The 11,161-nt window shown below is 48.8% G+C and overlaps 1 protein-coding gene across 1 annotated transcript; it reads right to left on the reverse strand.

Annotated features, from left to right (window-relative positions):
• Nucleotides 1-147: 147 nt before the first annotated feature.
• gnaz (guanine nucleotide binding protein (G protein), alpha z polypeptide) lies at nt 148-10,793 on the reverse strand (the record flags this gene model as incomplete). The annotated part of the gene is made up of 2 exons (XM_080529731.1): nt 148-492; nt 10,629-10,793. The coding sequence occupies 2 exons, from the start codon at nt 10,791-10,793 to the stop codon at nt 148-150; spliced, it is 510 nt and encodes a 169-aa protein (XP_080385857.1).
• Between the last annotated feature and the right edge of the window lie 368 nt (nt 10,794-11,161).

Here is an 11,161-nt window from a genome sequence, read left to right on the forward strand (position 1 = left end):
TTGAGTGTATACTGTACGTACCCAGCCTGTTGGTGGTGGTGGTGGTGGTGGCGGTGGTGGGCCTATGTCTGCCCAGCTCGCCCCACCCTCCTAACCCTCCCCCCTCCCCCTCCCCCCCTCCCACTCCCCCCACCCTCCCCCCAGGTCCTAGCACAGCCCGATGTACTTGAGATTGTTCTGGATGATCACGTCTGTGACGGCGTCGAACACGAACTGGATGTTGCTGGTGTCGGTGGCGCAGGTGAAGTGTGAGTAGATCTCCTTGGTCTCCTTGTTGCGGTTCAGGTCCTCGAACTGCCGCTGGACGTAGACGGCCGCCTCCTCGTAGGTGTTCTGGCCCTTGTAGTCAGCGAAGCACACGGTCAGAGGGATGCGCTTGATCTTCTCAGCCAGCAGGTCCTTCTTGTTGAGGAACAGGATGAGGGAGGTGTTGGTGAACCAGTTGTTGTTGCAGATGGAGTCGAACAGACGCAGGCTCTCCGCCATACGACTCTGAGAGAGAGAGAGGGAGGGAGAGAGAGAGAGGGAGGGAGGGAGAAGAGGGCCGAAAGGAAGAGAGAAGAGGCAATTATTAGAAAGTTGTTGTTTCCACACAGAAGCAAAACAGCCTAGTGGAAAAGAGTCTTAGAAAGAGGCTGTAATTATGTATTTTTCACTTTAGGCAAAGCCGGGCCAACTGTCAAAGTGGATCTTATTAATCTCATCACACTCATAGTTTGAGGCCTGTGTTTCCCAGGCTGTATCCGCCCAGTCGTTTTCATGGTGTGAGAACGTCATGTTCATTTGCAGGCTGCTACTACTACTACTACGCAAGATCAACACACTGATTTGACCCTGAAGACGAAAAAAGGAATCTACAGATTAACCGAGCCGAGCCGTGCCGTGCAAGTCACCTACGGCGTCCCCGCGCTCGGCCGGCCTAGGGTGTGGCTCCTCTGTTGTGTAAACACAGACTGGAGACTCGGCCAGACAAAGACCTGCACTTGAACTTGAACGCTGCTGAAACAGTGCATCTGGCCTTATTATAATTTATCTCTCTCACTTCAAGCATCGGCGTCAGTAGAGTACGATGACCCACATGAGCACAAGAACAAGCAGAGTCGCAGGAGCCATGCATTATAGATGTTGTTTATTCTGGGCCAAACGAGTAGGAACTGCTCCTCAGTATATAAAATGAAGAGTACAGCAGGCCTACTACAGGCTGTCAAGGAATGTCTGCCGCCCACGTGCCACGGTGAACAGGAACAATGCTGCGTGTCGACAGATGGACTTAGAGACAGAATGGCCGTCCGATCTTAGAGGAGTTCAGCTCTAAACCCGAACATGCTCGGTGTTGACACGATCACTCCACACACGTTCACTCCACACGCGTTCACTCCATACAGGTTCACTCCACACACGAGCCTCTGCCAGGGCTGCGCTGGCAGAAACATGTCTGACGTCGACTTTGCCTAAAGTCAAAGAGGGCGGGACTAACCCTTGAGGTAACACAGACTTTTGGGGTAAAGCATTTTGAGGTAACACAGACTTTTGGGGTAAAGCATTTTGAGGTAACACAGACTTTTGGGGTAAAGCATTTTGAGGTAACACAGACTTTTGGGGTAAAGTGTTTTGAGGTAACACAGACTTTTGGGGTAAAGCATTTTGAGGTAACACAGACTTTTGGGGTAAAGCATTTTGAGGTAACACAGACTTTTGGGGTAAAGCATTTTGAGGTAACAGACTTTTGGGGTAAAGTGTTTTGGAGTACCTCTGCTAATGACATATCCCCATGATAAGCGAGTGAGTGCATTGTGCTACACAAAGAGACCAATGTCCTTATTAGGCCAATGAAAGTTAATTAGGAAAGCACAGCCAATGTCCTTCCAATTAACTTCTGTAGCGGAACGGCTCCACAACTGCCTCATTTCCATAATGATATCATAAAACGACCGCCGAGGAGAAATGTCTGAGTAGCCAGGGAGGCAGCCCACAAATGCTCACCTGTAGATAGCCTGGCAGCTACATATGGGACGGTTGCTGGCCAAGACAGACGCATAGCAACGTTACTCGATGCTGAACGGAAAACGCCAACAGCGTGCTCTCTTTCCTCTGTACTCTCTCCACGCTAAATCACTACCTGACTCTCGCCCATCTGTTCCTCAAAGCTGCGATTAACCCTTATAACCCTTATAGGCGGAAGAAAATGTACATGATCACAAGTTAGTGGTGTTTTCGCATGTCTCTCGCGTGTCTCTCGTTGGAAACAGACCACGCTCTATCTGTCTGCCCGGGGCTGATATGTCAAAACCCGCAGGACACGCTTTGTTTTCTGCCTAAAATGGTTTTCCAAATACTTGAATGGGGGCCAGTTCTGTTCAATAGATAGAACTCTGACAAACGTGTGGTCATGAGGCCCGCAGCAACAACAGCCCAGATCACATGGTCCTAAATGCAATTCATTTTAAAAAAATGAAATAAAATGAAAGCTTGTGTGTGCGTGTTTTTTTCCAGTATTTGTGTGTGTGTGTGTGTGTGTGTGTGTGTGTGTGTCTAGGAGTGGAAAGTACCGGCGAGCTAGTCAGATGTATGGAGGATCAGGGAGCTAGCCAGATGTATGGAGGACCAGGGAGCTAGCCAGATGTATGGAGGACCAGGGAGCTAGCCAGATGTATGGAGGACCAGGGAGCTAGCCAGATGTATGGAGGACCAGGGAGCTAGCCAGATGTATGGAGGACCAGGGAGCTAGCCAGATGTATGGAGGACCAGGGAGCTAGCCAGATGTATGGAGGACCAGGGAGCTAGCCAGATGTATGGAGGACCAGGGAGCTAGCCAGATGTATGGAGGACCAGGGAGCTAGCCAGATGTATGGAGGACCAGGGAGCTAGCCAGATGTATGGAGGATCAGGGAGCTAGCCAGATGTATGGAGGACCAGGGAGCTAGCCAGATGTATGGAGGACCAGGGAGCTAGCCAGATGTATGGAGGACCAGGGAGCTAGCCAGATGTATGGAGGACCAGGGAGCTAGCCAGATGTATGAAGGACCAGGGAGCTAGCCAGGTGTATGAAGGACCAGGGAGCTAGCCAGATGTATGGAGGCGCCGATAGTGGGCTCGTCTGAGGACGACCTAGTAGTAGTAGTGTGTGGTGTGTATCTAGTATGTGTGTGTGATGTGTGTCCACTATGTATGTGTGTGTGTATGTGTGGTGTGTATCCAGTGTTTGTGTGTGTGTGTGTGTGTGTGTGTGTGTGTCCAGTAGCTTGTGACTGAAGGAGGCGATCAAAGGAAAGACTGGGCGGCTGTTTAAAAGGTTACACAACATCACAGTGCTCTGAGCACATCACAAGATCAGCCAGAGAGAGATAGAAAGAGAGAGAGAGAGAGAGGGAGAGAGAGAGAGAGAGAGAGAGAGAGAGAGGGAGAGAGAGAGAGAGAGAGAGAGAGAGAGAGGGAGATAGAAAGTTAGAAAGTTAGAGAGAGAGAGAGAGAGAAATGCAGAATAGAGAGGTGGATGGGTGCATTTAGAGAGTGAGTTTAAGGTTAAAGCCCCGGGTTCTCAGACGTTGAGAGTTGTTCATGCATCACATGAATAATAACTTCATGTGTTCATTGGGCCTGTGTGTCTATGGATAAGGTGAACAAAGATGTGACGAGCTCCTTTTTAGAGCTATCTACTAGCAGCTGTTTTGCGTGTGTTTTGATTCAGTTTGAGGTGGACCCACATTCAAATAAGCACCTTCTTCAACTATTTTCAGATTTCAATGTATGAAACGTTTGAACGTTTACAATCTGCACTTCCATAATCTGAAAACTGAAAAATGGTAAACGGACTGCACTTATAGAACGCCTAATTCCAAAGCGCTTCACCACGGCCTCTCATTCACCCATTCACACAGCTCTCATGCAAGGCGCCGGTCCGCTCATTGGGAGCAATTTGGGGGTTCAGTGTCTTGCCCAAGGACACCTCGACATGTGGCCAGCCGGGGTTCGGACCGCCGATCTGCCAACCTTGCGATTATTAGTCGCTGGCTCTACCTCCTGAACCACAGCCTCTACCTCCACCAGCCTCTACCTCCACCAGCCTCTACCTCCACCAGCCTCTATCTCCTGCACCACAGCCTCTACCTCCACCAGCCTCTACCTCCACCAGCCTCTACCTCCACCAGCCTCTACCTCCTGCACCACAGCCTCTACCTCCACCAGCCTCTACCTCCACCAGCCTCTACCTCCACCAGCCTCTACCTCCACCAGCCTCTACCTCCACCAGCCTCTACCTCCACCAGCCTCTACCTCCACCAGCCTCTACCTCCACCAGCCTCTACCTCCACCAGCCTCTACCTCCTGCACCACAGCCTCTACCTCCACCAGCCTCTACCTCCACCAGCCTCTACCTCCACCAGCCTCTACCTCCACCAGCCTCTACCTCCACCAGCCTCTACCTCCTGCACCACAGCCGCCCCCCCCAAAAGATGACCATGAGAACTTGAGGACTCTTTCACCAGACCCTGTCACAAATGTACTGTCTGTCCAGGCCTGTAGGTGTCCTGCTGTCTGTCTGTCCAGGCCTGTAGGTGTCCTGCTGTCTGTCTGTCCAGGCCTGTAGGTGTCCTGCTGTCTGTGTGTCCAGGCCTGTAGGTGTCCTGCTGTCTGTGTGTCCAGGCCTGTAGGAGTCCAGGGGTTTTCATTCTGGGGCTGATGTATTGGTGCCACTGCCCCTTAACAAGCTACAGTAGATCAAGCTGCCCTAAGGACTTGAAACAGAAGACAAATCCTACTTCCTCCCAGGCGTGGAGAGTCTGATGGAGAACAAACACGCTTTATTGAACCTCTGGGGTTTCCCAGGGGGTTTCCCAGGGGCTCCATAGTGAGTCCGTAAGGTTCATAGTGATCACACATGTTTATGGATATTGGCCGTAATTTAAAGCCATGATGGAAACCAAGAGAACCCCAGTGTGTCTGGAACCTCTTACGCAATCAATCAACCTCCACCGCTGATCTTAGCAGGCGGCGTGCAGCAATATGAACGATGCAAGTTACTAAACAAATACACCCATTTCCTCGTTGTTGAAAATCAATGACACATCGTTAGTCAACTAACACAGCTTGTTTTGTGAGCCTGCTAACAATGTAAAGTAGTGTTGTAGTTAACTAGGTAACAATGTAAAGTAGTGTTGTAGTTAACTAGGTAACAATGTAAAGTAGTGTTGTAGTTAACTAGGTAACAATGTAAAGTAGTGTTGTAGTTAACTAGGTAACAATGTAAAGTAGTGTTGTAGTTAACTAGGTAACAATGTAAAGTAGTGTTCTAGTTAACTAGGTAACAATGTAAAGTAGTGTTCTAGTTAACTAGGTAACAATGTAAAGTAGTGTTCTAGTTAACTAGGTAACAATGTAAAGTAGTGTTGTAGTTAACTAGGTAGCAGTGGGGATTACTCACTGAATCCATTGTGTTGTTGCAGTGTGTTGGCTTGACTAGCGAGTTTGTGTTGTGATTCTCAACAACGTTGAAACGTTCCAAAGTTCCGTGTTTCAAAAGAAAAGTCTGAACATTTTGATTGGTTGGCCGACATGCGGACCAGGTGACCAGACTGGGTCACATATGGATTCGTTCTTGGTTCAGCCTGAAGCCCAGCGCCTCTCTCTCTCCACACAGGAGCCAGGACACGTCCGTGGTTCAGAGACACACCCAGGCCCAATGAACACATGAAGTTATTATTCATGTGATGAATGAACGACTCTCAACGTCTGAGAACCTGTCAGACTTTAAAGCGGGGCTTGTTTTACTTAAACATATGAACAAGCTTACATGTGTTCAGACCTTTTATTCAGAAAAAAATTAAATGAATGTCAACGTTGTTGTTGGAAATCAATGACACACTACACAAACAACGTTGACATTTATTGACATTTTTCTGAATAAAAGTCTGAGCGATTAGATTGGCTGGCGACTGGACCGGCTGGTGCACAGCGCAGCGCTCTACTCAGGCGTGAGTAATATAATAATAATAATAATAATAATAATAATAATAATAATAATACATTAGACTTATGTAACGCTTTTCTAGACACTCAAAGATGCTTTACAAACTAAAAAGATTGAGTAGTAATAATAAAAAAGAAACAAAAGGTAAATAGAAGAAAGTATAGGGGCCTAATGAAGGTAGTGCTGGGGACACATGGGAAGGGGAGGGGGAGAGGGTTAACTGGTGAAGGCGAGCTTGAAGAGGTGGGTTTGGTTTTGAGGGCCTTTTGAGGGGGTTTAAATGTTGGCAGGGTGTCACGCCTGTCTGGTGTGGTTGGGGAGGGCGTTCCAGAGGGGCTGAGAAGGCCCTATCACCCCAGGTCCGGAGCTTGGTCCTGGTGGTCTTGAGGGTGTTTCAACGGGAGGGGGTGTGGAGGGGGACGAGGTCGGCAAGGTAGGAGGGGGCCAGACTGTTGACGGTAGTAGTAGTGGTAGTAGTAGTGGTAGTAGTAGTGGTAGTAGTAGTGGTAGTAGTAGTAGTAGTAGTAGTAGTAGTAGTAGTAGTAGTAGTAGTAGTAGTAGTAGTAGTAGTAGTAGTAGTAGTAGTAGTAGTAGTAGTAGTAGTAGTAGTAGTAGTAGTAGTAGTAGTAGTGGTAGTAGCCGTCCTCTGGGAGCCACGCTGGGGCAGTAAGCACCGTACACAGAATAAGGTCAGGGCCCCTGGGCCCCCCCCCGGCCCCCCCTAACACCTTCATGCTGCGTGCTTCTACCCTGGGATCCACTCCTCCTTTCTCCCCCCTCTACTTCTCTCTTTCGCTCTGTGCCTCCCCCACGACCACCTCTCCCTCCTCCTCCCCTCTTCCCCTCCACCCCTCCTCCCCTCCCCCACGCCCACCAGAAAGGAGGAGTGGATCCCAGGGTAGAAGCACACAGCATGAAGGCCCCCCCCCCCCTCCCTCTCACACACCCTCCTCTTCCCAGGGCCCCCCGACAGCGTCAAACCCCCCCCCCCTCCCCCCTTCCCTCCCCCCTGTCTCCCTAAGCACTCTAGACACACAAGCCTTAATTAAGCTTAAGTATTAATGAGGAGTTCCAACCCTGTGTTAATGCTTTGTTTCCAGTAAATACACATTTCTGAATCGAGGAGACAGACACCCCGTCCACAGACACCCCGTCCACAATTCAATTAAATTCATTAAGGTTAAATTCAGATGGCCATAGCGTACAACTGCCAGAGTGGCAGAGAAAGGGCTCTTTGTACACAGACTCTTACACTGTTACGTATACGTTGAGCTCATGTTTCTCTCTCTCTCTCTCTGTTTTGCAGGGGTACCTGAATACTATACTCTATGATAGAAACTCTCTCTCTCCTTCACTCTCTCTCACTCAATCTCTCTCTATCGCTGTCTCTCTCTCTCTCTCTCTATCTCTGTCTCTCTCTCACTCTCTCTCTCTATCTCTGTCTCTCTTGTCGTCTCTATCTCTCTCTCTCCCAATCTCTCTCTCTTCCTCATCTCTCTCTCTCTCGTCTCTCCCTCTCTTTTCTCTCTTCACAGTGCTCACTCTAACCTCATTCAATCACAGACCCAGGGCTGTGAGATCATTCTATTAAACGTGCACCACACAACAAACAACATTTAATTCCAGGAAGAATTAAATTACAGAAGCTATATGATTTGGTTCTATGATCGCTTTTAGTGTATTTGACATGTTAGCGTCATTGACGTCTCTGTATGTTTAGTCAAGGGCCCTAAATTCTACTCGGCAACAGTGTGCCTTGTTGCTAGACAGCCTTATCATTTACAGCTCCAGTCTTGGGTTACAGAGCAGTTTGCGTTGCTCGCTCACATGAGGATAGCTAACAGAAACACAAGGGTTGCTCTGGTGAAACTCTTTGTGGACAAAGCGAGGGAAACTGACCTGGGGTTGATGTTTCAATTAAACAAACATGAAGCTTCAACCCGGTTATAACTAATTATACTCTAGAACATATCCTCCGTATAGCTGTGACGCTGACCACTATACCATCATTTCCTTATTGGAGCAGGAAAAGAAACAGAAAGTCTCAATCTGACTCAATGATGATTGACAAATGTTTAATTAAAAAGTGAAAAGAAAACTGGTGCGTCTGTCCGCCACTAATGGCCAGATATAGTTTCACCTCTGAACCGTGGTTGCCAGCGAGTCGATGAATGTTTCAGGAGGAACCCCGATTGGTCCTATTGAATGTCCTCCTAGCTGTGGTAAAGCTACTGCAGGCGTGTTAGACCAGGGGGGGAAGGTGTGGTGTAGCATTAGCATCTAGTAGCATTAGCATCTAGTAGCATTAGCATCTAGTAGCATTAACATCTAGTAGCATTAACATCTAGTAGCATTAGCATCTAGTACAATTAGCATCTAGTAGCATTAACATCTAGTAATAATAATAATAATAATAATAATAAATTAACATCTAGTAGCATTAGCATCTAGTAGCATTAGCATCTAATAGCATTAACATCTAGTAGCATTAGCATCTAGTAGCATTAACATCTAGTAGCCTTAGCATCTAGTAGCATTAGCATCTAGTAGCATTAACATCTAGTAGCATTAACATCTAGTAGCATTAGCATCTAGTAGCATTAACATCTAGTAGCCTTAGCATCTAGTAGCATTAGCATCTAGTAGCATTAACATCTAGTAGCCATAGCATCTAGTAGTATTAGCATCTAGTAGCATTAACATCTAGTAGCATTAGCATCTAGTAGCATTAACATCTAGTAGCCTTAGCATCTAGTAGCATTAACATCTAGTAGCATTAACATCTAGTAGCCTTAGCATCTAGTAGTATTAGCATCTAGTAGCATTAACATCTAGTAGCATTAACATCTAGTAGCATTAACATCTAGTAGCCTTAGCATCTAGTAGCATTAACATCTAGTAGCATTAGCATCTAGTAGCATTAACATCTAGTAGCATTAACATCTAGTAGCCTTAGCATCTAGTAGCCTTAGCATCTAGTAGCATTAACATCTAGTAGCATTAACATCTAGTAGCATTAACATCTAGTAGCATTAACATCTAGTAGCATTAGCATCTAGTAGCCTTAGCCGCAGTACCTCAGCCATCCCTACGCATACGATTATACAGTACTGTACAATCCCATTTGCAAACACAGGCACACGCACGCACTCACGCATGCAGGCATGAACGCACACACACCTCATCTCTATTCTCTCCAATGCTGCTGTCTGTTGCATAGTCCCCCTCCTCCTCCCTCCCTCCCTCCTCCCTCCTCCCTCCCTCCCTCCCTCCCTCCCTCCCTCCTCCCTCCTCCCTCCCTCCTCCTCCCTCCCTCCTCCCTCCCTCCCTCTCCTCCCTCCCCCCTCCTCCCCTCCTCCCTCCCCCCTCCTCCCCTCCTCCCTCCTCCCTCCCCCCTCCTCCCCTCCTCCCCCTCCCTCCTCCCCTCCTCCCTCCTCCCCTCCTCCCCTCCTCCCTCCCTCCCTCCTCACCTCCTCCCTCCCTCCATCCTCCCCCTCCCCTCCCTCCTCCCCTCCTCCCTCCACCTCCCTCCCTCCCCTCTCCCTCCTCCCTCCTCCCCTCCTCCCTCCCTCCCTCCTCCCCGAGTCACAGCTCACTGTCAACAGCCCAGGATTAGGAGCGTTTGACTGGTCTGTTGCCAGGCAACTGTAACACCGTGGCAACCGATTCATTACGAAGACAGGGATGGGACAGGAGAAATGCATCAGGGAATGGGTTGGCGGCAAAAACATTGCTAGACTGTTTTTTGTTTTTTGGGGGGGGGGTTTGTTACTCTGAGAGACCCAAGAAAAATCTTTTGTTGCAGATCAGATCAGAGCCCGACAGCACGAGTCAAAGCAGCACCACACGTTACTGTGTCAAGGATAAATAAAAAGAAATGTCATTCTCCCCCATCGATTTTCTGCTAGCGCTGTCACTGTATCTGTGTCCTCTGTGTTAGCATAACCTCTGAGTTAGCATGTCCTCTGAGTTAGCATGTCCTCTGTGTTAGCATGTCCTCTCTGAGTTAGCATGTCCTCTGAGTTAGTATGTCCTCTGAGTTAGCATGTCCTCTGTGTTAGCATGACCTCTGAGTTAGCATGTCTTCTGTGTTAGCATGACCTCTGAGTTTAGCATGTCTTCTGTGTTAGCATGTCCTCTGAGTTAGCATGTCCCTCTGAGTTAGTATGTCCTTTGAGTTAGCATGTCCTCTGTGTTAGCATGACCTCTGAGTTAGCTGTCTTCTGTGTTAGCATGTCCTCTGAGTTAGCATGTCCTCTGAGTTAGCATGTCACTGTATCTGTGTCCTCTGTATTAGCATGTTAGCGTGTCACGGCCAACGGTAATCATGTGACGCCCTAGTCATCGTTCATGACCTCTGGACTGGTCTGCTATGGGCGCTCCCTCTCCAGAATGATGAATCCTCCAACCTTCACACCCTCCCCCCTCCCTCCCCCTCCTCCCTCCCCCTCTCGCCTCCAGCCATCTTTGCCCCAAATTAACCCATCAGAGCCCACGCTGGCATCCACAGCCCATAATCACTCATACTGTACTGTAGGCTACTCAACGGATCATACATCACGGCCGCTGTCATTGGACGAAACCTCATCTAATCCAATGAGATGACAGCGTGCTTCATTGTTTGGTAAAAGCAGTACGGACAGGACAAGCTTCAGCCGCTTACGTAAACACATCCCAGCATGCTGCGTTCAGGCAGGTCACGGAGGTCGCTGGGACAAGTGTTGGTGTTTAGGGTTAGTTCGTTGTGTTTAGCGGTCTGGCACGTTCTGCCTTTGCCTGGGGTCAGCTCTGATACTGCGGCGCCCCGGGCCTGTGTTCTCATACGCATCTGAGCTCTCCGTCTGTCGAGAAAACGTACCACAACAAACACCCGTTCTCTCTCTCTCTCCCTCTCTCTATGATAGAAACTCTCTCTCTCTCTCCCCCCCTCTCTCTCTCCCCCCCCTCTCTCTCTCTCCCTCTCTCTCTCTCTCTCTCTCTCTCTCCTCCTCTCTCTCCCCCTCTCTCTCTCCTCTCTCTCTCTTCTCTCCCTCTCTCTCTCCCTCTTCTCTCTCTTCTCTCCCTATCTCTCATCCCTCTCTCTCTCTCTCTCTCTCTCTCTCCTCTCTCTCTCCCATCCGTTCTCCTACGCCACTATGCTTTCATCTTCCCCGGTTCGAGAGTCCCCAGAGTGTGTTTTTCAGCTGTTAGGGACCC

This window comes from Nansenia antarctica, assembly GCF_963989245.1.
Source record: "Nansenia antarctica genome assembly, chromosome: 4".
Taxonomy (NCBI): Eukaryota; Metazoa; Chordata; class Actinopteri; order Argentiniformes; family Microstomatidae; genus Nansenia; species Nansenia antarctica.